Source organism: Perkinsus marinus (genome assembly GCF_000006405.1).
Source record: "Perkinsus marinus ATCC 50983 genomic scaffold scf_1104296929318, whole genome shotgun sequence".
NCBI lineage: Eukaryota > Perkinsozoa > Perkinsida > Perkinsidae > Perkinsus > Perkinsus marinus.
In genome coordinates, this window is record NW_003216498.1 from 662,041 (window position 1) to 687,210 (window position 25,170).

Below are 25,170 nucleotides of genomic sequence, written 5' to 3' on the forward strand. Positions count from 1 at the left end.
AGGACTAGCAGCACAAAGCACATTCAATGATCATCAGAACGCTCGATATTGTAATGACTTCCCTCGCTACTTACAGGAGCTAGAGTCCTAGTCGAAACCCCTAGCGTACGCCATAAATGTTCTATGACTAAGAATGAAATCTTGCAATCTTGCTGTTCCTCAACGATAAGCCGCGACGCTTGCCCTCGGCGGCGGCTACCCTAGCATCACCGTACCTTGAAGCACTTCTATCAACGGCCTTACTCCTTACCACCAGCTAACGTATCACACCAAAGGGTAATTTTGAACAACCGACAAGGCAATCATCTGTGTGCCAGAGGGGGCTTCTCTCCAGGCACTAGCCAGCCTTAGTGAGCTCGTGAGTGGTGCATGTCTCTTCCCTCTCTGATTTCCTTCATCACTCAGCGATTTTATCGTTGTAAAATGTCATCCCAACCACCACGTATCGGTGGTGGTCTTTTTTCGAAGCCTCGGCCGGATCCACGGAAGGCTGGTGAGAGTAGCAGATCTCAGGGAGATACCAAAGAAGTACTGAGCAAAACTCCCTTAGGTGTGTTGATTGTGTACTCAATTCAGGCATCAAACTCGGCCGCCTCTATATCGCTGCCCAAGACTGCTTCTCCACAGGCAATGGAAACGGCCGATTCGCTGTTCTCACCCCCTGGCTCAAGCTCCGTCCCCGGCATTTTTGGGTCCAGCCACGGTAGTGATGGTACAGCGGAAGGAAGTGTCGAGACGAATCCGCCCCCGCCACCACCTCCTCCTCCACCACCGGTGGGAGAAGTCTCGCATGCGGCCCGTAGTGATGAGAAGTCCTCCCAGGCCTCTGAGACTGTCGAGATCAGCTCCACGGAAAAGCGTGAAGCATCGGCAGCAGCTGATTCGGTATTGAAGGCGCTGCGGTCGGTTATTGATAGCGGAGATGAGTCCACTCGGGAGCAGCAGGCGACTGAAGCCACCAACGTGGCCACGCCCAGCGGCGAAGTGAAAGTACAGTCCAGTGGTACTCCATCCCGATATGTGTCCTCTCATAAAACGCCCAAGGCGATCAACGCTAGTTCTAATCCTTTTGGGGTAGTCTCCCAGACGGGGAAGGTGCCCTCTCCACGGGCCACGGCGTCGAGATACGTGAATCCCTTCCCGCCCGAGATCCGTGTCACCAGCGAGAAGGAGGTTGGCAGCAAAGAGTTACAAGTTGAGACTGGTGGTCACATGAAGCACCCATCCCAGCGGCACATACCTGAAGAAGTGCAGGCCTCATCTGACCCTTTCGGGACCATACCCCGACCGAGGACGGAATCAGGGTCCCTGATGAGCCCGGGCTTAACCTCCCCTAGGTATGTGAACCCGTTCCCCGAAGCCATGCACAAGCCATTGGGGTCCCCTCAGTCGGGTATAGTCATGCCCACTACCTCTGCCCCTGGAGAGGGTGAATATCAACCGAGGCAAGCTCTAGATGCCAAGGCACTCTTTTCGGAGGATGATTGGACCTCCTTCATACCGGCCGGGGGTGACCGGAAGGAGGCGGAGGAGCGTCCCGCAGTGCCTTGGGACGATAATGATGGAGTGGAGGAGGTCGAGGTCTTGAGAGAACTGAAGTCGGGAGATCATAGTGGCCACAGCTCGGTGGAGCAGGCGCCCTCAGCTGATCTGGTCGAGGCTCCAGTGGGGTCCAAAGCAAAGGAGCCTTCGAAACCGGCAGTGGGGACCGAAGTAGAGGAGGAGCCCTCGGTACCGGCAGCGGGGACTAAGGCAGAGGAGCCCTCGGTACCGGCAGCGGGGACCAAGGCAGAGGAGCCCTCGGTACCGGCAGCGGGGACCAAGGCAGAGGAGCCCTCGGTACCGGCGGGGGCCAAGGCAGAGGAGCCATCGGCACCGGCAGCGGGGACCAAGGCAGAGGAGCCCTCGGTACCGGCAGTGGGGACCAAGGTTGTAGAGGAGCCCTCGAGGCCGGCTTTAGAGAAGGAGTTCGTGGTACCGGCAGCGGGGAGTGGAGTTGAGGAGGAGCCCTTAGTATCGGCAGCCAAAGTAGAAGCCCAGTCATCAGTGATGGAATCCGAGGTGGTAGAGGAGCAGGAGCAGCCATCAATACTGGTAGCGGGGGAATCGAAAGCAGAGAGGCAGCAGCCATCGGCAGTCGTGGCGAATGTAGTAGGAGAGCTACACTCATCACCAGCGGCAGCCGGCAGAGTACCGGAGGGCCCGTCAGTGCCCTCTAGAGGAGACTACCAGAAGCCGTCGCCGGACCCGGCTCTTCCGAGCAGCGTGCCTACAGCGGCATCACTCTTCGAAGACTCCACCTCCCCCATCGACTTCGTGGCCAGTAATCGGCCCTCGGCGGTCAGCTTCAGCTCCCTTGTCCATAGTAGGGAAGAGCCGTCCGGGGCATCCGCCAGTCCGAAGGAGGAGAGCGAGGTTGTGACTGCACCGTCGGCAGTTGAAGATACGCAGCCCTCGACAGTGCAGAGGTCTCAGCCCTCCGCCCCCTCTGTGCCTGGGGTGGTCTTTGGCTTCGGTGGTAGCGTTTTCGAGGTGTCGGGGGAAAGGGTAGAGAGTAAGCCCCTCCCAGCTGAGGTTGTTGAGGAAATCCGTTCGTATCCGGGCCCTTTCACGAGGTCTACCCCGAAGGCTGTGGTGCAGCAGTACTGTGAGGAGATGCTCCACGGTAGTAGTGGAGACGAGGAGATCCTATGGAAGCTGCTGGCGGCCCTCGCGAGGGAGGACACCAGCTCTGCTAACTGGCAGGAGAAAGTCCAAAGTTCCCTGCTTGGGGCATACTACGATGGGGCAGATTCTCTGGTGAGGCTGTGCTGGGCAGCGACTGATGAAGGGAAGTTGGACGACTTCGTGAGGAGCGAGACTGAGGATATTGACTGGGCCTCTGTATTGGCTTTGGCCTCGATGCAAGGGTCGGACAAATTTCGCCATTTTATGTCAGTTTTCGGTGAGAGGGGTATTGCGACTGCTCACAGCGACGCCAGAGGGAGCCCAGCACGGCCGATATTGCAGCTGTTGCTACAGTCTTTCACAGGGCAGGGCCCTCTGAACGACGAGGTGGTAGCGGAAAGCCTCGACTTATGGCCACTAGCAGCGGTCCTCTGCCTCCGGATGGCCGCCACTGACCGAGCCGTTGTGGCCCTTCGTAGACTGGCAGATGCCCTTATGCACGCAGGGAGGGTGCCAGCGGCCGATGTGTGCTATACTCTGGGCAAATTAGCTAGCGGAGCGAAGCAGATGTTTGACCCTGTTGATGACCCTAATGCCCTTATGAGTATGTTGTTGGTGGACCCTAGGGATATCTCGAAGCTTAGCCGCATCCTGCAGCCTCGAGCGCTGCATGCTTCAGAGGTGTTGGAGTACGTCGGCCCAGCTGTAGTGGAGCCCTCGTTGATCCCCTTCAAGTTCGTCTATGCCCAGCGGCTTGCGGAGTGCGGCCTCCTGGACCAAGCATCGGCCTATTGTCGAGAGGTCTACCAGTACATGGGCGACCAGCCTAGTGGGAGGTACTCCCAGCAGTTGAGAAGTCTCGTTGGGGACTTTGGAAGGAGGCTGACCATGCACAGAAGATACGTCACGGAGGCGGAGCTGTGCACGTCGGACTACAAGTTGGACGAGTCTGATAGTCGTGGGATTTGGGGTGGCCTCAAGTCCCTGGCCGGAGCCTCTATGCAGACCACACCAGAAAGCACTTGGGCTAAGGTACTTACCTCGGGACTGTTCGTGTATGTTCTGACTGTCTCCATTTCAGCCTCAAACAGCCCCTCTCAAGCAGCCGGCTGTACCTCCTCGTCATGATCATCAGCGGTCAGCTGGTACGGTCCCTCCCCCACTACAGGTGCCAACCACGGCCCAGCCTCCCATCACGCAGCCGAGTCCTGCCCCCGAGGTGGCTATTACCCAGGATGCTGAGGCTAACCCTTTCGCCCAGCCCACAGTGTCGCCTCCTCGACACCAACAACAGCAGCAGCAACCGCATCGAGGCCAGTGGTCTGAAGCTCCTCGTACAGTATCTTCTGCTCCTACAGGTGTGCCTCGTCCGACTCACGCTCGAGAGGGGTCCTTGCCTGGATCGGGGAGCCTGATGTCCCCCGTTGCTACTCACGCTACTCCTACTGGCTTCAATAACGGTCCGACGGTGGGGGCAGTCCCATCGAACCCCGCGACCAAGACGATGGCGACTGGCCCCTCCTATCCTCCTCATCATCGGCAAGGATCTGTAGTCTCTCCCCTCTCGGGCCGGGCACAGCGGCTGCCCAGTGGTGCCTTCTCTAATGCGGGTTTGGTGAGCCCACCAGCACCTATGGATGGCCAACAGCCGGGCTTCTTCAATACTCAACAGCAGCAGCAGCAGCAGCAGTACGGCTACGGTGACTCTATGCCGCCTCCAGGGGGAAGGCCTCCGCTAATTCCACCGAACCAGCAATGGGGCTCGAGGCCGCGGGTTCAAACCCCGGATAGGACATCTAATGGTCGTGGCGACCACTCTGATGCATTGGAGTCGGCGGGGAAGTATCTTGGCGGCTTGTTGGGTGGGTTAAAGTCAGCAGTGGCGGGGATATCCGAGTCGCTAGCGGGCCCTACCCAACCCGAAGGAGACCCCTACGCCTTAGGAGAAGAGAACACCTTCTATTATGATGAAGTTCGGAAAGAATGGCGACAACGAGGTCAACCCGAAGGTCAACTTTCTCCTACTGGAACGGCTGCTCCTCCTCCCCCGGCAGCCCCTCTGGCGCCCCCTCCTACGGGGTATGCGCCGACCCAGCGGAAGCAGTATACTCGTGGGAACTATGTTGATATCATGCGCTTTGGTTGAGTCCTATTGCTGTAGGCCACAATATGTTGCCTAGTCTTTTACTCGCTGCTGCTGCTGCTACATTGGACTACTCTGAAGTCGTCTGTCCCTACTGGGGGGCGGCCATAGTAAATTTGATACCATTGCATAGGAGTTGGGTTGGTATAGTTATGGGAGGAGGGTGCTGTGAGTTCACTTCACTCATGGACCTATTTCGGAAGATCAACGACATACTAGAGGCGGCTGATGCTGAGGAGGCCGAGAGGAGAAGCCCTACAGGAGCTGCCAGCAGCGATGACAATCGGGTACTACAGCTACCGACGACGTACACGATCAGTGGTTCTCAGGATTTCAATAGAGGCCGTTCGGTGCATCCGAGGGCGAGTGGCGAGGTTAGGTCAGATAGTGGAATGAGTTGGGCTGCTGCAGCGGCTGGGGGGTCCTCCTGGGTTAAGGGCCTCTCCAATCGAGCTAGTGCGGCCCTACAGAACATCGCAACTCCCCCACGAGGTCCTCCTACGTCGACGGAGCATGTATCTCTCGGGGCTTACCGACGATCGTCTCCCGAGCCCTCAAGGGTGGTACCTGACGATCTCTTCGGAGGAGGGGCGGCAGGGGATGCTAATGACGACCTGCTGGTATGGGAGAGCGAGGCGGCGACCTCAACGTGGAAGCCGAGGGGTCAGCAACTGGCAGGGGGGCCCTTCCCCAGTCCTCCCACTGCTATCACCCCGAGCGATGTTTTCAGTGATGCCACCGCCAAGGCTGGTAGAGCTATATCGGAGGAAGAGGAGGGGAGTGATGAGGGCTCGGCGGGGGTCAAGGAGGAACCATTACCACCACCACAGGCTCCTTCTGGGGAAGCATTGCCGCTACCAGGAGCTCCTACTAAGGAAGCATTACCGTCACCACAGACTCCTACTGAGGAAGCATTACCGTCACCACAGACTCCTACTGAGGAAGCATTACCGTCACCACAGACTCCTACTGAGGAAGCATTACCGTCACCACAGACTCCTACTGAGGGAGCATTACCGTCACCACAGACTCCTACTGAGGAAGCATTACCGTCACCACAGACTCCTACTGAGGAAGCATTACCGTCACCACAGACTCCTACTGAGGGAGCATTACCGTCACCACAGACTCCTACTGAGGAAGCATTACCGTCACCACAGACTCCTACTGAGCGGCCACTACCGCCATCACAGGCTCCCACTGGGAAACTATCATCGTCCCGAGAAGCTCCTATTGAGGAACCATTGCTGTCACTAGAAGTTGCTACTGGAGAACCATTGCTGTCACCAGAAGTTGCTACTAGGGAACCGTTACCATCACTACAGGTTCCAACTGAGGAGACACCACCGCCACCACAGGCTCTCACTGATCAGCCACCACCGCCACCACAAGATCTCACTGGGGAACCATTGCCGTCGCGAGAAGCTCCCACTGAGGAACCATTACCGTCACCAAGGACTGACACTGAGAAACCATTACCACCACTACAGGTTCCCACTGGGGAACTTTTATCGTCACCAGAGGCTCCCACTGAGGAACCCCTACCGCCACCACAGGCTCCCACTATGCCATCGACTCTGTTATCGGGGCAGGCCATGGACACATCTCAATCTGAGGCTAGCGGCAACCCTCCTCATGCCGAGTTGCTGGAGGATGGTGAATCTACGATGGCTGCCGGTAATGACGTGCTCGTAGAGGAGGAGGAGGAGGAGGAGGAAGCTTCCCGTCCTGCCTCAGTCGGTGGTGGCGAGACGACAGTACAGGCTGATGACGGACGTAGGGTGGTTACATCCAGTCCGCATTACCATGAGGTGGGGGAAGAAGGAGGAGGAGGAGGCGAGTCACCTCTGCCTCCCCCAGCAATACCCGACACCACCGACGAGAGCCTTTCTCTATCTACTACTCCTCGGTTGTCGGAGACCTCTAAGGAAAGGGCTGATAGTAGCAATGGTGGCAGTAGCGGCTCAGCAGCCTCATCACCACACGCCGGGGATACGGAAGGCAGTCGAGCTGGTAGGCCGCGTTATAGGCTCAGTTGGGATAGTCTCTGTCAGTCGTTGTGGAGGGGAGTGGCGGCTCCTCTGGGGAGTCGGGTAGTAGTAGGGTGGTAGTGGAACCCAACGCGAGGATGTTAGTGGAGAAGGCCGAGGTAGTGCCGCTTCGCTCCGCTGTTGGCGATGGCATTTTTCGCAGAGACTCGAGACGTTGCTGTTGGAATCATCATCGAAAGTCGGTGACCTTGAGAAGGCTCTCGAATTGAAAGAAGAGGAGCTGCGGGATATGCAGCGGACATACTCAGAGGAGATTGCGAAGGCGGTGGGCCGCGGGGACGGGTGAGCTCATTCTGCCGACTCGCGAGATGCCGGCATGAGTGGTGTATTAGGTCGTTGCAGAGTCTCCGTAGAGAAATGCAGAAATTACGGCAGAGATGTGCTGATCTTCAGGAGGAGGTAAGGGAGCATAAGAAGGGGTCGGAGAGGGACGTGGAGGCGGCCAGGCAGGAGATGGAGGGGGAGGTAGTGGAGGGGGAGTAGGCCTGTTGCGGACGGCTGTGGGCTCTCAGTTGGCGCTGTTGTTGGGCCAGAAGGAGTCGTCTATTGCGGATCTCAAGGCGAAGTTAGCGGCTGAGAGGAGCCGCTCGTCTCAGCTTGAAAAAGATCTTACTACCACCTGTATGCAGCTTAAAGAGAAGTGAGAGGAAGCTACTGTACATGGTAGAGTCCCATTGGGTACAGGGACGCCTCGTCTACCACTGAGCTCACTACCCTTCGTCGACAGCTCCACGACTACTCCCAGAGCAATACTGAGTTGAAGAACGCGTAGGAACACTCAGTATTGAATTCATCCTAGCATTGTGTGGGTTGTAGATACGCTAACGCCAACGCAGAGGTGGAGAGGATGTCGTCCGCGATGGCCAGTGGTGGGAGGCGAACTGAGGAGCTGGAGAAGGCGGTGGCGGCTGCAGAACTGAGGGCCGAGGTAGGACTCTCTTTTCAAGTCTCGCCGACCCTTGCTCTCATTCCTAGAATGCTTCTACCGAATCTGCCAAGCTCGCCCAGCAAGTGTTTGAGTTGCAGTCAAACCTTCACGAGAAGGACCTGGCAGCGTCAACATCAGAGGCGATCGAGTCGGCCAAGAGAAGGGTAACTGAGCTGGAGGTAGGAGGGACCGGTGGCGGCATCTCTGGACGACGCTCGATGGGTCAGGACACTCTGAGGAAGAGAGAGCAGAGGATTGAGGAGGTAGAGGATGAGCTGCGGCAGACCAAGGCTTGGGCGGAGAGCGATAAGGAGAGGTAGGCCCTTGTGGGCCAGTAGGGGGAAGTATGCACATGATCAACTACATGTGTTGGTGATAGTATGAAAATTCTGGGAGGGAATTTTGGAGGGTTCTTGTTGGTTTCTGTCTACTACCAGAATTTGTATGTAAACTCCCGAGCTCAGCTGAGAGAAGCGAACATATATTCCTACTCCAACACTGAGTGTGATCGGGCGGAAGGTATTTCTCAGGTTCACCACTCGTATATCAGGATTGGAGTCGGACCTAGCCTCAGCCAGAACTGCTTTAGAGCAGCAGTCGTCATCACCTCCTACTACTGACTTACAGGTTGGTGCTGGCTGGGGTGGTTGGCCGTTGAATTCGTTGCCCTCAGGAAACTATAACACGTCTACAGAAGGGTATGACTCAGGCGGCCCAGGGTCACATGCGGGAAGTGGAAGTCCTCCAGAGACGGTAGGGCTGCCCGTGCCGCCTTCTCCTCCTTGTTGATAATGTGCTCTCCCCGTAGGATATCTGAGAAGGATCGGCGTATTGAGGCTCTGGTGTGCGAGGTTAACACCTACCGTAATGACCAACAGCAGGAGTCATCATCGTATAAGGTGAGGTGGATGCCTCTCGCTTTGGAGGGCTATGGAGTCGTGTTTTAGTCGGGACGTAGCGATATCGAGTTGGGGGAGATGTCCCCTAGTGGAACTCCGAGAGTGGGCCGGAACAAGCGAATACGAGACGGTGGGCCAGTCGCTGTATATTTGTCGCGCGCCACGAAATTATATGGGTCTCTAGGTATGGTGGAATTGCGAGCTCATGGGAGATCTCCCATCCTTAAGGTCGTCAATGAGATAGATACAGTTGCCCGAGGAGCGGTTCGGCAGCTCGTACGCTCACCCTTTGCCCGAGTGCTCCTCCTTCTCTATACTGTAGCGTTACATGTTTGGGTTTTACTCATTCTGCAGTGGTCCCTTCGGGAGAGTCACACCGCTGCAGCTCCCGAGCAGTAGTAGTAACATTTTGGAGTCAGTTGTGGTATTGCATATTTCCAAGAGGATTTTATCAGACTTGCTTGAGTGTCGGGTTGAACTACATATCAATAGGGGTTGTAGGGGGAAGGCTTTGGGAGCTGTCTACCTCGTCGTGATCGATATTGCTACCGAGTAGCAGGGTTACATACAGCAAGGGGATCTATCACGTAAGGCACATAAGGGGCCTATTAGTAGTAGTGGTTTAAGCAGCTTCGCTCTTCTCCTCAGCCACTAGTGATAATGATCACAATAGAGTAGAATTATGCTTTGAACCACCCTAGTTGTGTCCGGAGGAGTTTTATACGCTTCTTCCGTTGGATAGTGTAAGAGCTTTTACCCACCCTTCGAATGCTCACTACAGAGGTCTCCGAGCCAGAGCTAGCTGTCCGGAACTTGGTACCGTAGTTGGTCTCCCTAGTCCACCTGAGGTGTTTGTCAATGCCAGGTCCTGTCTGTATGTGACCTGAAACAGCATGGGGATACGCCCCCGGCGCGAGCGGCTGCTCGGGCTGCTACTCTCGGTACAAGGTGAGCAGGCTGGGTCGTGGTTCGTCTCATCAGGATTGGTCTTAGGATGTACCTCTATGGTGGAGCGGATGATAAGAGGAGTTTTGGTGGCAACGGCGAGGTAGGTGCTCTCAGTGCTGACTGTTGACTGGTGTTGGAATATATGTTCGCTTCTCCTCAGTTCAGCTTGGGAGTTTCCTTACTAATTTTAAGAAGTTCATATATACAAATTCGAGGGGAAATGTGAATGAATTAACGAGAATTTTTCCGAAATTCTCACGCAGTTTTTATACTCTCACCAACATATACGGTTGGCCCTGTGCGTATTTTCCCACACTGTGGTTGAGGGGAGCTCCTGGGTGGTAGGTTCATCTGCTGGAGATAGAGCAAATGAAGTGGTCGAGGCTGCAGGGCACTGGGGATCTCCCAGCATCTCGATTCGGTCACACCTTCAACGTAGGTGGAGAAATGCACCTGGCAGGAATCGAACCTGCGTCCTTTGTCAGGCAATATCTGATACCGACCTCTTACTCTTTGGAGGTCTTTGCACCACCGAGGGGTCCACGTCTCATCCAGAGTTCCTCCGACCGAGTACCCCTGCCTGGACCCACGGGGCCGCAGAGGCTTCGTGTGACATTTACGTGTTCAATACAAGGTAGGTCTTCTCGGCCAGCTGCCCATCGTTTATCAATGTCCCCGTTGAGTTCAACTAGTCCAGCGCATCAGCCTCATGCAGCTCTACCAAGAACTTCATTCCCTAGACACTTCTGGTCTTAGGACGTTGGTATGGTCCCGCCCTCCTATCACCAAGACCCTCGAGGCACCCTCTGGACGCTACTTCCATGCCAGCGCTGTGGTGAGCGACGAGGACTGTATCACTAGTGCTGGAGTTTACGTTTGTTTTCCTCAGCTGAGCTTAGGAGTTTCCTCACTAGTTATAGAAAACTAGAAAACTACATATGAACTCGGGTAGGAGTATACAGAAACCAATTAGAATTTCCTAGAGTTCCCCTCGAATTTTCATAGTGTCACCAACACACGTGGTTGACTATGTGCTAACCTGGGGATCCCCGTCCCAGGTTGAAGAATCCTTGTTGGTCTATGGTGGACTGGATGCTGAAGGACGAGTCAATGCTGAGGTGTGGATCCTCGACCTCTCCTCGTGGGCCTGGCATAAGGTAGATCGGAAGTGTCACCGTCGAGTTGTGATAGTTCCCAAGCAGGTGTCACCGTCAATTACTCTCCCCCCAGTGTTTGGTCACGCCATGGCGGCCTACCATGGTAGCATCTATAGTTTCGGAGGCAGCTATGGGGATGTTGGCGACGATGAGGAGTCCAGCGAGCTCTACAAGATTACACTCGAGAGTGGCAATACTGTTGCAGTAGATCCGGAGGTCCCGGGTTCGATCCGAGCGCCCTGCATTTTACAGGTTTCCATCTGTGATACCAATAATTCGACTGCACCCTGCCAACGGAGGTTCCATAGTATGGACATGATTGGCGGCAGGTCGCATTTATCATCTTTCTATTCCATCGCTACTACCTCCTTTAGGCTCTATGTTTTAGCTGGCGTCTCGGCTCCTTCATCAGCACGCTCTGCCGACCTTTACATGTGAGTGCTAGCAGCCTTGTCCCGACTGGGACCGTACCACTCCTTCGACTACAGATATGATATGGCCACGAAGCGATGGTCAAGACCGCTGTATGATGGTGCTGCTATAAACCTCCGAGTGCACACTACTACTGTGCTCCACGATAAGCTTCTGGTCTTCGGCGGGATCAGGTCCGTTGAGATTCTCAATTCCGTGTTTATTGAACTTGGTGTAGGGACAAGGTCGGCTCTGACGAAATTCGGATTTCAAGGAAGCTGTTTTTCCTCAATGTGCTGGAAATTAAAGAAGGAGCGGTAAGGCTACTCCCTAGCGCAGTTTTTACAGGAACTCACTCTAGTATCTTGTCAGACCGAGGGGGACTTCAAGTTCAAGTTGGTGTCAGTCGGTGACTCGGGTGTTGGCAAGTCCTGCCTTCTCACTCGCTTCGTCAACGACGTCTACTCTGACTTCCACGTTTCAACGATTGGCGTTGACTTTGTAAGACTAACAGCTTCGGTGCAGCTCCCATCACTTCTGTCATCACCATTTCAGAAAACTGTGGTGACGATGGTAAAAGGTCGACTCGTCAAACTACAGCTGGTGAGTCATTTTGGCTGCTGCAGGAGGGTCTTTGTATCTGTCGTTCTTTCCTCTCAGTGGGACACTGCAGGGCAGGAGCGCTTCTCGGTGGTCACAGGCAATTACTACCGCAATGCTGACGGCTTCGTACTGGTGTATGATGCTACAAACAGAGTGGGATAGATGATGGATTTCGGATGTCATTTTATTCTATTATTCAGACTTCTTTTGATCACGTCGATCAGTGGCTATCTCAAATAGAACAGCATCATGACCTTGGACCCAACACTATAAAGATACTCGTTGGTGAGTAATTGTTCCTCCCCTGCTTTCCGACTCCCACTCTTCCCGTCAGGTAACAAACACGATCTCTCATCAGAGGTTGTGGTTACTCCGGCCGAGGGTGAGAAGAAGGCTCAGCAGATCGGCGCGTTTTTCGTTGCGGCTTCGGCCAAGACCGCGAGCAATGTGGATTATGCCTTCTTGATCGGTAAATGCTAATTCTCAGTGGAGCCGTTGAATGGACTCGTTCAGGGGCACAGAAGCTTGTTGAAATACGTCGAGAGCAGCAGCAAATCCAGCAACAGGTACGCTCATGTGCTATGGTGGTCGAACCAGTGTGCTCTCCTTCAGCGGAACTCAGCCCAGCGTTTACAGCTCGAAAGTCAGAACTCCACATCATCGGCCAACTTCTGTACACAATCGTGCGCGTCAAGATGACTTTGACATATTTAATATTATCAGCACTTTTTCAAACTCTATGACAAATTGATGTCGAGTGAATGGAGTGGGGGGGGCGACTAAAGAGCCTTGGAATAGAAATCATGAAGGTTGGAAATGGCGGCTAACTGTTAACTCGAGGAGTAGTCAAATACAGGTATTCCCCGTCAGGAAGGAGTCATGTTGCAAGAATTTGGCCATCAGAGCCGCTGCTCATGGTGCCTTGCATCCTTCGATATACGTACCACACAGGTCTGTCCTCTTGTGCATCAGCCGGGATTAGATCGTAAATACAAATGTGACAACCTCCTCTTCGGGACCTGTTGCTCTAACTCTCCCCGCTCTATATCACCAACCTGGCAGGAACATTGAGAAAGTGATGTAGTCGAGTGACCAGTTCTCTGACACTGTACGAATCAGGGAGCATGACAAAGGCCATACTTACCCCTTACCTGTAGTCTTGTGATGCAACACCTTCAGTTGGCAAGTCTCTCCGTCCTCCTCCACCCGACGAGACTGTCTATTGATATACAAATCTATTGAGGTCAAAGCTCAAACAGCTCAATGAGCTGAGCTCATCACCTCAGTCGAGGTGCTTGTTCTTGTCACGTGACTGATGCCGCTAAGTTTCCTCTCGCAACATGGTCACTCCACTTTCATAACACAAGACAATAAATCAACAAGAACACCGAGCATGTCAATCAGACAAGTCTTCAGAAGAAGTGTCACTCCCCGGTATCTGTCTCACGTTGACAGGCTCGTCGTCATCATCGTCATCCTCTTCTGCCTCCTGCTGGGCCTCCACTACTCGTGACTGTCTGCGAGAAGAAGCAGAGGGCCTCCGCGACCGCCTCCCCGCCTTGCCATACTCTACAGCCTCTCCTGCCTTCTCTGGAATCTGTCCCATGAGTGTCGTGAAGAACTCCTGCAGAGCGGCTTTGCGGTCATCACCATGTACTTGCTGGTCATTCGCTCTCCTCTCACTCTCGTCACTTCGACGATCATCAGAAGCATCAGAGTGCCCCCGAGCCTTCCTGGCAGGCCGATCAACCTTCTCTCGGCGCCCACCCACTTCAGCGCTGTTATCGACGCTCTGACGACTTTTGGATCTCTTCGTCTCTCGATGCCGCCTCACAGCCTCTTCGACGGCCTCCAAGTGCCGTTGTGACTTTCGTGAGCTTTTCCGAATGATTTTGGATTTACGTGGCGCGCGATCATCTTGTTCGTGATTCACTGCTTTGTCGTCCCTTTGGGCGTGTTCCTCCTCAACTGCTCTTGCTACTTCATAATCTCGCGTGTCCCGAGTTGTCCTCCATTCATTCTGAGGTGGTCGTTGCGGATCCACATACTGCGGAACTCGTTGAGATGGTGCGTCAACGAGAATCGCATGAGCCTAACAAAGGAGGGTGGTGACACATATCAAGACAGCTTAGGAAGGGGCCTTACCATCTCAACGATCTTGTTAGTCGACATGAGGTAGAGGTCTAGCTTGTCCACGACTCGTTCGAGCCTACCAGCCGGAAACAGCACGAATCAAAGCCTGAACTCGAGACACGACTATTACTTATCGCAAAGGCGATCTAGCTTGTGTGCAGTGTGGCTGTGCATCGATTCGGAGGAGAAGTGGTATGAGCTGTTACTACGATTCAGTACTGCTGAAGTGGGTGAAGCATTCATATCTGTCCTAACACTCTAGTTACGGGTATTGACAACTCAAGACCCTTGGAACATGTAACCATCAGTAGCTTACTCAGCTGAGTCAAACTGAGTAGTAGTTGCCCTGCTGAAGTCATCAAAGCCCAGCATATGAGACACTGCTGTCCCCGCACCATGTGCTAAAGCAGTTCTCAAGAATGCCGACATTTTCCGCATCAGATGAAATTCACTCTGAATATTGTTCGGAGGTCTTACATGAAGAGAAGACTGGTAATGTTACTGAAGCTTCCCTCAATGTGGCGGGTCAAGTCAAGCGCTTGCTGAGCCCTGTCAGACTTGTTCATGATTCAGAGCTCAATGATTCTCCCATTGTCATCATGCATACTCCTAGAACCTACAGTGGCCATAGAAAGGTCAGAAGTTGGGAACCCTGCGATGAGAATAACCCGCATACTTTCGCACTCCTTCATACCACCCTTCTACCAACACTACCCAATACTCAGCGGGATAGAAAAAATGATAAACACGGACTACGAAGTGAGATGGGGTTAAAGTTGCCATTGAAATTGAACAGAAAAGCCGTTACTACTAGATTCATAATGTCGAGTGAATCGACCGTCAGAGAAGGTCGATGACTCCGAATGGCCATTTTCGGAGCTCTCGTCATGAGAGGCTAGCTTGGCTCGACAAATCGGACATGTGGGGGCTCTTTGCAACCATCGACGTCCACACTCTTTGTGGAGATAGTGACCACAGGCAAGCTTGTAACTGAGAAGTAACAAAGGAGTGGTACGCGTAGTCTATTGAACCTCCTAGTTACCATTCATCCTCTACTTTGTACTCTTCCATACAAATTGCACAATTTTCTCCAACTACCGCGTCGTCTGTGGTCAAGACGACCTCAGAAACTCCTTCGAGTGACTCTGGTGATCCTGACCAAGGAAATCTACACATAGCCAGTTAGTTTGGCGACGAATACAACATCCTATTCGGAATAATAAGTTACATTGCAGCTTCAGACCTATACCACACATTTCTGAATTGATGAAAATAACATTGCATGCTAGCCGACTGATCATGCTATGGCAGTTTGATTTTGAATCGGTGATAGCAGTGTTCTTATCTTTATTGCACTCGGAGTTTGCAGCAAGGACCCGGATGACGTATGATATAAATATCTACAATCTATTATACGGGCATTCTATTAATAAACTATTTTCTATCGGGAGTAGATATAAACACATATCAACGTGTGGCTAGTATCAATACTATTCATATCCTAAGGCGTATGTTAGGGGGCCCTGCTGTGGGTGTACAATAAATGGATGTTATAATCACAGTGCTTGCCTTGGCCGCACTGTGATTCTGAAATTGATAGTACTTATTATTATTGATCTCAGTACCAGCTTTGGCTGTGCGTCCAACACATACTATTTTATCATGTAAAAATAAAGTATAACTATCTTATTACCATCAGTGGTATCCCATAAATGAGCGGCTTTCTCTGGCCCCAGGACCTCTATCAACAACTGATTGATACGCTCATCGAGAGCGTCTGGATCCTCCCGAAGACTCGACGGTATCCCTGCTGTTGCCGAAGATATCCTATCAGCCTGACGAGGCGAAAATGGGAGAACTCGAGCAACGTGAGTCAATAGTACTATTCCTCCCATAAAGGGGACCCAGGAGAGGTAGTGGGTTGCGAAGTAGTTGGCCCTGCCGGCCATACCCAAGACGGTCTGGACGGCCTCAGGGTATCTACAGACGATCTACAGTCTCGTCCACCCCTCACCCTAGTTCGTACGTTCGAACCATAATCTGCGTTATCCGGGCCAATGCAGTAGCCTCCTCAGGGTTGGTCTCCGCAAAACCTGCCAATGGAGATTCTAATAGGCGCTTCACTTGTAGGTAGTACCAGCGAACCGTTGTGTTATAGTAGGGAAGAGCCCTTCAGCATGGTCGCTATTGGGCAACGGAACCGCCTCTTCAGAAACCGCCGTATTAGGGGTTGGGGTCTCCGTCGAGGACGATCGGGATGGAGATGAAGGAGAGGAAGAGTTTTCCATATGTTGTGGCGATAAAAAGAAATGAAAATGCAACGAATGAATCGCTTCGCTCCGCTAAACGTCAGTAGCGCTCGCCAGGTTGGTTATCGGCAAGGCTAAGAAGGGGTGGAATGTTGCGCTGTTGTAGACTTGCAAGAAAGCTTTTAGTAGCCGGCATCTGTCGATAGTAGCTCGCTGAAGAGGCTCTACACCCCAGGTGGGGAGTGTTTGGACTGTCGGATCAATCGGAAAGAGATGGTCGTAGGGAATCTTGGGTATTTCGCGAGCCTAATTTCGTATCACAAGAGGCTTGCCTGTCAATGACTGATAGTAACGATGTATCTTCAACACCCACGAGGCTGCCTAGTAGCGGTAGTAGACTCAAGTACACTTCTTTGTAGTGATGATTTGGGGCTGGCACGGTCTGCTTTGAGTTGGCCAGGGAGTGGTATGTCGCGGACAACAGCATAACGTGCCTAGTCGAGCTTAGTGGTATCTTTACGCTAGACCTTGTGTTGGTTTTGGCAGTTTTGAGAGCCAATTCTTTATCTACCTCAAAAATGCGTTTTAGCAAGAGGCTCGCTCTAGCAATGCAGGAGGGCAGTTTGCCGTACCTCTCTCAGAAAACTATAAAGCATCATTTGGTGGGACTGGAGAAACTAGCCAAGACCTTCGCCCGGCAAAATGTACTGTCGTCATTGACTCTTCTACTATCAGTTAATTGCTTCCTATTAGGAGCTCTTGGGCACGGAGTCGTTGGCTTCTCTCATCATTTTCGTGAACACTGAGCGGGCCAGGTAGTATATGGAAGGTCGCCGTTGACTTAGTTATTCGTGGAGCTACTCTTCTCAGGTATGGCATACCCCAAAGGGACGTTCTATTGACTTTAGAGGAAATACGGTTCCAAGATGGTGAGATGTTTAGTGTTGTGGATCGGGACATTGAGTGCATCAAGGGAGCGATAGAGGAGCTGGAACTGTCTCTCATGCACGAGGTGAGCTTTCTCATTGGCCGTTGTGGAGATTTTATGGTTTTTCCATCAGATATCACAGTGGATAACGAAGGCTAATCACGGTGGACTGCTCTTGACCGAGCGGCAAGTTGAATGTGCTCCTCAGAAAAACGGCCAGAGGTTGGCTCAAGCATTGGTAGTGATGATGGGCGGGTTACCACCTTCTCTAGGGCTACTCTATTAGGTGTCGTATCATGTAAGCTCTCTCGGGACTGAAGCTGCATGCTCATGGGTCGAATCGTATGTGAGGAGTTACTGCAACTTTCATGAACACCTCGCTGAGCTGATGAACTATATTGATGTCAATTTGGCTGGCTTCCGGAAGCTCCTCAAACGGCACGACAAGAACATTCCTAGGCTCTTCCATGCTAGGAGTACTCCCTTCCTTGGGTGAGTCTTTTGGTCCATGGTCATCATTATGGTCTTCTCCTCCTCAGTTTTCATTCGATCGTCACTAGAGTTACTATGAAGGTGTTTGTGGTAGCAGTGAAAATCCATGCACTGTTGACAGAGTGCTTGGATGAGATAAACCGACAGGCCCAGAGTCCGTCGACTGAGGTGGAGACACTGCGATCCCTCCTAGGTGGGTTCGACAAGGTGCATCTCGCTCGGTTCGAAAGGGTGTGTTCCCAGGACCAGCCCCAGTGCTTGGTGCGGAGACTGCCACAGTCGCCCATCTTCACTTTCCGAACCTCTTTGAGCCTGTGGATGATGCGGTCCAAAATGCTCAGCAGCAGCATCATTATGAACTACGAGTGTGCAACGCAGAGGCTCCCCTCCAACCGAGAGCAACGGTGGTGGAGGGGGTGTTCAACTGAGGGGCACTGGCTAACGTCAGGAGTTGCCTACTGAAGAATGCATGTTAGTAGTGACCCACGAGTAAACTCACTAGAGTTCGTCATCGCCTCGAGTATACAGCAGAGGGCAGGTCGCGATTTGCTAGGAGCGTATCCAGATGATGATTGCTCTCTATATTACGGTTTCCCAGAGGGTAGAAGTCTATTCCCTTTCATGCTGTGTTGAGGGTTTTATAGCTGCTCATAGGACTATCGACTTGTCGTTGTTTATCATGACTGACGCTACTACCGCTACTCCAGCCAACAGTGAGGCTCCTACCGAGGAGGATGCTGCTGCTAAGGTTGAGCTCCCCGAGGGCGCAACTGCCCGGAAGGTGGTGGCTCCTCAAGAGGATGATGGAATGGATCATACGCCTACTGAGGATATGAACAAGCTCGTTCATCTTAACGCATTGGAGCCCTCTCATGTTGGCACCATCAAGGACGTCTCTGCCTCTAACAGGCTCATTCAGAGGAAGTATGCTCCTAAGGACTTCCACTGGTCTAAGTCGGCTGAGATACACAGACTCCGAAGGAAGCAGATTGTGGAAGCGTAGGGTTGCTTTTCTTGTGGTACTCGCCAACGTAGGACTCCTCTTCAGGCACCCAGAGATCATTGGAGTTCAGGGTGCCGACAACCGTGAAGCTGTGTTCGCTACTTTCACTGTCCTAGTCCAGTTCATCATGTGCGTCCTCGTCAAGGACTGGTCATGGCCTTCAGTCATTCTTGCCACTTGGGTAGAAGATATCCGTCATTTTCCTGCACTACATTTCTCCTCCTCATCATCAGTTGGTCTCTGGCTTCATGGAGCATTCCATCGTCATGGGTGGTCACGAGCTCTCTCATGATATGTTCTTCAAGACTAGGTTCTATAACAGGGTTTTCTCGTAAGTACTATCGGTACAGCGATTCCCTTGCAGTTGCTCCTGCCTGTCAGCCTCTTCCTTAACCTCCCTGTGGGCGTTGCTATGATGGCTACCTTCAGAAGATACCATCTGGACCATCATTCTTCCCAAGTGAGGAGTGCCGTTGGGAAGCGTTGTTCCTCATGTTGCATCATTTTAGGGAGTTCCGAAGGTTGATGTTGATCTTCCCACTCGTTTCGAAGCCAATCTATTCCAACACAAGCTTGGCAAGTTCATCTGGGCTCTCCTCCAGCCATTCTTCTATGCTCTGAGGCCCCTAGTTGTTCACCCTCTCCCCATGAATCTATACGAACTCATCAACTGGTTGGTCCAACTGCTGTTTGATATCGTCGTTGTGAAGTACCTTGGATGGAAGTCCTTCTTCTATCTTATCGGTGGTCTCTTTATGGGCTTGAGTATCTTCAACCCTATCTCTGCTCACTTCATTGCCGAGCATTACGAGTTCGTGTATGGTCAGGAAACCTACAGTTACTATGGTCCTCTCAACTTTATCGTCTACAATGTCGGGTAAGCGCTGATGAGCTCGTGGATACCTGTCACTTTTCGTCCCCTCAGACTCCACAATGAACACCATGACTTCCCCAATGTGTCTGGTTTCAACCTATGGAAGGTCAAGGCCATTGCTCCCGAATGGTGAGCTGCGTGACAGGGTTTGCTGTATTCTCATTCACTGTTAACCATAGGTACGACATTCCCAGCTATACTTCCTGGGTAAAGGTCCTCTATCAGTTCATAACTGGCGAGAATATGAACTTGTAGTTTCTCTCGTCTCCTGTTTTGTGGCTCCGTCAGTGTTTTTATCAGGTATTGCCGAGTTATGCGCAAGCACGCGTAGAGCGTACTGAAGAGACCTCGTCACTGGCTTTGAGTGACCATGTCATCATTCGTGAGTGATCCAATGCTAGTCCATTTTCTCCGTTGCTGTTCCTGATGTTATACTGTTGTACTGTTGAGCAGTTGTTTCTATCTGATCATTTCCAGGAGAAGTTTCATCCTTTTTGGTATTTGGTTACAAATCAACTGAGTTGAGTCAACCTACTTAGGTGCTAGGTTGCGGATACGTATTGGCCGCAGGTTCTGTGGCCCATCCCTGGTGTAGTACAATGTTACAGTGGATATCGAGCATTCGTATCGACAACATATACTTTCGTCGCTATTCGGGACTTCAGTGTAGGGTCTGATGCCCCTTCAACACAATGGTGGATGCAGCCTGCATCATGCAGGTGTTTCTCTATTGGCAGCTGCGTGCGACTGTTGAAGGGCCGATGGACTAACATACCATGTGTAGGAGCTACCATGTGTGGAGGATATCCCGCTTCTGAAGTCCGCATCGAAAGAGGTCGCCGGAGGCGGTCAGTAGGTCCTCATTAAGCGAATGTCTACCCATTGTCTGAATGAACTTGTCGGTTTTGAATCGTTCTTCCGAGTAGACATCTTTTGATCACTCCTATTAGCAGGAGTGCCCCCTTGAGGTATTGTCGTTATGTTATGAATACGATGCGTCTACTGTTTGGAGCCCCCGAGTCGGAGAGCCACGCCCCATAGTGGGCATAGCGGCCCCATGCGCCAAATAAACTTCTGAATGGCATGATCCATGGCGGGCATAGCGGCCCCATTCACCAAATGAATTTCTGGGTGGCATGGTCCGTCGTGGGCATACCGGCCCCATTCGCCAAATGACTCTCTGAATGTTCTACTTCATAGTGGGCATAGCGGCTCCATTCGCGAAGTGAATTCTGAATGGTTCAGTCCATTGTGGGCATGACGGCATTATCCGGGGTGGATTCGTTCAACGAAACATCCCAAGGGAGACGATGACACGCGGTGTCGTGAAGGAAAAGCAAGATGAGCAAGAGCCCCCCCCCCTTTAGCATGCGTGGACCCCCCTCATGGCAGCGTTGAGGGAGCGCCCACATGCTGAAAGAGGGAAGGATCTTCAGCGAGTGACATTACGGAAGCCCAGGCATTGGTCTTCAAAACTGGCCCCATTCGTCCCTTTCCATCGCCTTTTGACGACGAAAATCTCCTATACATATGGCATACACGGAGCTCTCTCACGAGTTCCTTCGAATCGAGACTGATCAACAAGGTTTTTGTCAGGGGAAAATGAAGAGTGAATATGGATAGATGAATACAGGTGGGAATTTAATTTGAAAAACTGCACCATCCGAGAATCGAACTCGGGTCACAACGATGGCAACGTTGTATTCTACCACTAGACCAATGGTGCTGTTACATATATATAGCTTTCTGCACGTTGTAGAGTCGAAATCTCGCACCGGGAGCTTTTTCCTTCTGTAGTGTTCCTAGATCGAGCGGATCCGTTTTTGGAAGCCGATTTTCTCTGCTGTGCTGCATTTTCTGCAATTTTCCGACTGGCATCGCCTCGGCAGCAACCTTCAGAGTCAGAAGTTCAGACGATGCCACCTAGAAAATTACGCATCGCAGATCTAATTTCGTGCAACTCGACTTGGAAATCATAGTGTTATCAGAGTTCTTCTGATCCCAACGTTCACTTTGACATGCTCCTCATATGCGTGTTCTGCCAACCCTCTGACGTGACGCAGTTCTACTCATCGACAAATGCTGTATGGCCACCGGTACTAAGTGATGATCGAATAGCTTTTTCAGGGAGTTGACAAAATCATTCGTGCATTCGACATCACCATGGTTCGGGGCTTTGAGCCCTTCTTCTACCTTCTACCTGGGGCAGACTTTCCGGCTTGGGTCTCCACTCGCTATCTGGTCGGACCAGACCGGTCATCTGATCGCGGAGGATTTGGGAGCAGTGTACGGGTAAGAGGCATTCAGCTACTACGGCTCTCTCACCTTCCTGGCATATAACGCAAGGTAGACCGCTTCCTCCGAGTAGCCGTAACGGGTAGACTCCCTGTATTATGTACCACAGTCAACATCACGATTTGCCGACTGTGGCTCGTCGTAATTCTTCAAAGATCAAAGCTGAAAGCGCGGCCTCCAGGTGGTGAGTGAATCTCAGATTCAGCACTGGGCACCTGGGCGTCTGCAGCCTGTAGGTTGGTGGTTACTTGTATGCCTGTTATTCAGGCTTTTATGTTCCTTTAATTCGAATACTTTATAACTTCGTTAACAGAGGTAACACAAACTCGTAACTGAACTAGAGCTACTACCGAGTTGTCAACTCAATGAGTGCACCAAACCCTAGTACGGTCCAGACTATCGTTCATTGTAGAAGAGATGAACAAGCACGATCATTTATTCACGTCAGCGAGATGGGATAAACCCACTTGCGAGAGCCTGTAATCTCCGAGACGTTGGGTTGTTATCTGGGGAGAAGCCAAAGGCGTGTTTTTGTCATTGAGAGTAGAGAAGGGTTACCCTTCTGGACGGAACGATCGCTCCGTACAATGAGCCTTGTTGGGGCTGCGTCCTTGTCGACTGTGATGACGTTGACGAAGACTGGGAACAGAGAGTCAGACGTTCCCAGGATGTGGGTTATAGCCGGCAAAGGAAATACTCGTTGAAGTAAACCTCTTAACACGGCGCACACTGAGGAACCATCACGCACATATAGAGATAATAGAATATTGGACGTGTATTGTCAAACTTGTGTGGAACATTGTCATTCTTGATTGTAATATATTCTGCCAGTGTCAAACATGAATTCTCACTGTCAAACTTGGCTGCTACAAAATAGAAAAGTGACAAACTTGGATTTTCATTGTCAATCTTGATTGTAGCATATCTCGATTTAATCGAGTCGATTATGACATACTTGAATTCTCAAAGTCAAACTTGATTGTAACAGAATTGAATTGTGACATACTTGGATTCTCATTGTCACTCTTGATAGTGACATTGTCATTCTTGTCTGCTCACTTGTCAAACTTGCACGGGAAAAGGTGTAGATGAGTACAGCTGATAATGTTGCGTTGCAAGACGGTGGACCGGTCGCCGCTGCTCGTGCGTACGGCCCAGTCGAAGAGTCGCGACACAACTCCTGAGGAGTTACTCCTCCGCTTGTACGTACGTGCAAAGTTATGGATCAGCACGCATGCGATAGTCCTCACGTACACACATTGGAACATGCTTTTCAACAATAGTGCTACTGAGTTAGCAGTACTAACTCTAGTCGCGCACAGTCTGTGACAGGGTGACCAACCTGGTTGACTGTGGTTGGGAGTAATCACCCAAAGATCAAAGCTAGGAAGCGCGACCCCCGGATGGTGAGTAAATCTCAGCTTCAGCCCTGGGCACTTGTGCGCCTGCAGCCTGTAGGTTGATGTTTACTTGTATGCCTGTTATTCGCGATTTTATATTTCTAAGTTGCTGAGTGACCTCGTAACGAGGTCAGAATCAGATGATGGGAATGTGCACGGACTCAGTTCTCGTTCTTGTCGAACCCTCCCATGTTGAAAATATTCTTCGTCACCATCCTTCTGGTCAACGGCATCATGATCCAAGGTTATGATGATCCTATCCCCCCTCCCCACGACACCGTATGTCATGCCGGGAATTGCCCCCTCGGGCAATGCAGCTTCGAGAGACATGTATGCATAAGGGATTCTACGTTGACATGTCAGTGTGGCTCTGATCCTGCCACCCCCCCTCCCCACGACACCGTATGTCATGCCGGGAATTGCCCCCTCGGGCAATGCAGCTTCGAGAGACATGTATGCATAAGGGATTCTACGTTGACATGTCAGTGTAGCTGAAGTGCTCACTCCTGGGACTGCCTCGCAGCTTACGTGTGCCCCGAGTAGTCCTCACTTCGAAAGCAATGAGATGATTATATTCTTCTGCTAATCCCGTCTTCTCCTCATATTCTGCGTAGCTTTGCTGCGGTGACCGCAGAGCGGTCTTCATTCGTTCTCAGACCATGATGTTATGGTGACTATTTCCCCACTTTTCACTTGTCATTGCTAAAACGGCAGTCCTCAGCTCTAACTCACTGTTAGTGAGTCACTGACGGACAGTCTCAGTGGTAATCACAGTTCTGCCCGCTCCGTGGATCACAACACAGGTTGGAAATCAACACACTATCATTGACGGCCCGTCGCCATTCTGTACATTATCGGTTGGACAAGTCATTCGGTGTGTTCAGTAACGCTGAGGTAACATATCATTCATTGGAGGTTTCCAATCATGGGAATTCTGCGTTGTTAAGTTGCTACAGTTGTTTGATGATGCGACGTGGGGATGATCGGCGACCCCAGAAGTCTCCTTAAAAAGGCATGTTTTCTGATTTAGGGAGGGTATCTTGTGTAAATGCACAACTTGTACACAGATACTTCAGTGTTAGATGCTCCGTGAGTGATACGCTCAGATGTAGCATGTAACTCGTTAATTAACAGTTTGAATTGAATTGAATTGAATTAATTGAATTGTATTAGATGCTCCGTGGAAGGACTGTCTACCTCTCGTGTGCCCAGCCATAATCAAGTATTCAGCGAGGTTGAACATATCAACACAGAGTACCTGCTCATATCTCACTCGTAGAGGTATTCATCTTCGACCAATTACGAACATTCTTGATATGAACGTGTTCTCGAGTGCTCTTCCTCGCAGATCAACCTGGCCAAAATGTGGCAATACATGTCGCATGTTGTACTGTACATCACTTCTTATATAGTATTGGATGGGCGGTAACTACGAGTCATCACTACGTGGCATACTAGTGACAGGAGAGAACACGGCCGTGCACTCGCACATGGATACTCCAAACCTGCTCGGGGATTGCGTTGTTATCCGGGAATAGTATGAAGATAGATTGTGTCATTGGAGATGAAGGAAGTCTCCTCTCCCGAAACGAGAGCTCATGTCGTGCATTTGGTCACTCGACTGGCGATGGTTATAATTCTGTCGATATCGCCAACATTTCAGGGATGTGGACCGAAGGAGGTAGCGACCAACCTTGGTTTCCCCCTACCCACGGCAGAGTAATCGTCAGTGAAGTTCTCTGCTTCAGTGCTTGGTGAGGAGTCTGATGGACCCTGGAAATGCAATCAAGGTGTACTATGAGTACGACGATGCATATCCACGGATCAACGTCTTGGACACAAGATGCGCCGCCAGAGGAACGTATATACAACGGCCGGCTCAGACCTGCAATGACTGTGTCGAATTTTAGAGTGTGGAGGAATGCCCTCCCTATACGGACGATTGGAAATTTCACAACATCATGCAAAGAGGCGGCTGAAGTAGTCCGG

General features: G+C 51.7%; 6 protein-coding genes and 1 non-coding gene across 7 annotated transcripts; 5 read left to right on the forward strand and 2 right to left on the reverse strand.

The window, feature by feature from the left end:
- Positions 1 to 423: 423 nt before the first annotated feature.
- On the forward strand, positions 424 to 4,830 carry Pmar_PMAR012541 (hypothetical protein; the record flags this gene model as incomplete). The annotated part of the gene is made up of 3 exons (XM_002787718.1): positions 424 to 528; positions 577 to 3,699; positions 3,749 to 4,830. 3 exons carry the CDS (start codon positions 424 to 426, stop codon positions 4,811 to 4,813), a joined length of 4,293 nt encoding a protein of 1,430 aa, XP_002787764.1. The 3' UTR covers positions 4,814 to 4,830.
- Positions 4,831 to 4,995: 165 nt separating this feature from the next.
- Pmar_PMAR012542 (Tyrosine-protein phosphatase non-receptor type, putative) lies at positions 4,996 to 9,116 on the forward strand (the record flags this gene model as incomplete). Its single annotated transcript, XM_002787719.1, has 15 exons — positions 4,996 to 6,487; positions 6,548 to 6,823; positions 6,865 to 6,959; positions 7,004 to 7,143; positions 7,194 to 7,326; positions 7,374 to 7,501; positions 7,546 to 7,629; positions 7,678 to 7,789; positions 7,837 to 7,968; positions 8,017 to 8,105; positions 8,320 to 8,416; positions 8,463 to 8,542; positions 8,598 to 8,688; positions 8,737 to 8,818; positions 8,873 to 9,116. The coding sequence occupies 15 exons, from the start codon at positions 4,996 to 4,998 to the stop codon at positions 9,085 to 9,087; spliced, it is 3,246 nt and encodes a 1,081-aa protein (XP_002787765.1). The 3' UTR covers positions 9,088 to 9,116.
- Positions 9,117 to 9,456: 340 nt separating this feature from the next.
- Pmar_PMAR012543 (hypothetical protein) lies at positions 9,457 to 12,789 on the forward strand (the record flags this gene model as incomplete). Its single annotated transcript, XM_002787720.1, has 18 exons — positions 9,457 to 9,504; positions 9,554 to 9,636; positions 9,682 to 9,736; positions 9,982 to 10,071; positions 10,122 to 10,270; positions 10,393 to 10,471; positions 10,695 to 10,793; positions 10,839 to 11,055; positions 11,182 to 11,227; positions 11,282 to 11,398; positions 11,443 to 11,521; positions 11,553 to 11,705; positions 11,760 to 11,807; positions 11,865 to 11,960; positions 12,008 to 12,092; positions 12,142 to 12,276; positions 12,321 to 12,373; positions 12,664 to 12,789. The coding sequence occupies 18 exons, from the start codon at positions 9,457 to 9,459 to the stop codon at positions 12,787 to 12,789; spliced, it is 1,758 nt and encodes a 585-aa protein (XP_002787766.1).
- A 1,893-nt stretch (positions 12,790 to 14,682) lies between these two features.
- On the reverse strand, positions 14,683 to 16,236 carry Pmar_PMAR012544 (conserved hypothetical protein). Its single transcript, XM_002787721.1, has 6 exons — positions 16,078 to 16,236; positions 15,967 to 16,033; positions 15,824 to 15,920; positions 15,634 to 15,775; positions 14,983 to 15,094; positions 14,683 to 14,930 (listed from the first exon to the last, which is right to left on the reverse strand). The coding sequence occupies exons 1-6, from the start codon at positions 16,226 to 16,228 to the stop codon at positions 14,711 to 14,713; spliced, it is 789 nt and encodes a 262-aa protein (XP_002787767.1). The 5' UTR covers positions 16,229 to 16,236; the 3' UTR covers positions 14,683 to 14,710.
- A 531-nt stretch (positions 16,237 to 16,767) lies between these two features.
- Pmar_PMAR012545 (hypothetical protein) lies at positions 16,768 to 18,037 on the forward strand (the record flags this gene model as incomplete). Its single annotated transcript, XM_002787722.1, has 7 exons — positions 16,768 to 16,893; positions 16,943 to 17,004; positions 17,060 to 17,201; positions 17,251 to 17,355; positions 17,404 to 17,609; positions 17,657 to 17,802; positions 17,853 to 18,037. The coding sequence occupies 7 exons, from the start codon at positions 16,768 to 16,770 to the stop codon at positions 18,035 to 18,037; spliced, it is 972 nt and encodes a 323-aa protein (XP_002787768.1).
- A 251-nt stretch (positions 18,038 to 18,288) lies between these two features.
- On the forward strand, positions 18,289 to 19,963 carry Pmar_PMAR012546 (membrane fatty acid desaturase, putative; the record flags this gene model as incomplete). The annotated part of the gene is made up of 8 exons (XM_002787723.1): positions 18,289 to 18,608; positions 18,658 to 18,793; positions 18,846 to 18,943; positions 18,994 to 19,072; positions 19,122 to 19,489; positions 19,538 to 19,615; positions 19,666 to 19,737; positions 19,787 to 19,963. 8 exons carry the CDS (start codon positions 18,289 to 18,291, stop codon positions 19,815 to 19,817), a joined length of 1,182 nt encoding a protein of 393 aa, XP_002787769.1. The 3' UTR covers positions 19,818 to 19,963.
- A 1,178-nt stretch (positions 19,964 to 21,141) lies between these two features.
- Pmar_PMAR012547 lies at positions 21,142 to 21,212 on the reverse strand. Its single transcript has one exon. It is a non-coding gene; the product is annotated as a tRNA-Gly (tRNA).
- Positions 21,213 to 25,170: the final 3,958 nt, after the last annotated feature.

What these genes read in the sequence shown, in the direction of transcription:
- Pmar_PMAR012544 (XM_002787721.1), bottom strand. Translation starts at nt 16,228, where the DNA reads ATGGAAAACTCTTCCTCTCCTTCATCTCCATCCCGATCGTCCTCGACG. An exon ending in ACGCAGATTATGGTTCGAAC is followed by an intron (nt 15,921 to 15,966) that starts GTACGAACTAGG and finishes GATCGTCTGTAG; the next exon opens with ATACCCTGAGGCCGTCCAGA. An exon ending in TCCCCTTTATGGGAGGAATA is followed by an intron (nt 15,776 to 15,823) that starts GTACTATTGACT and finishes TCGCCTCGTCAG; the next exon opens with GCTGATAGGATATCTTCGGC.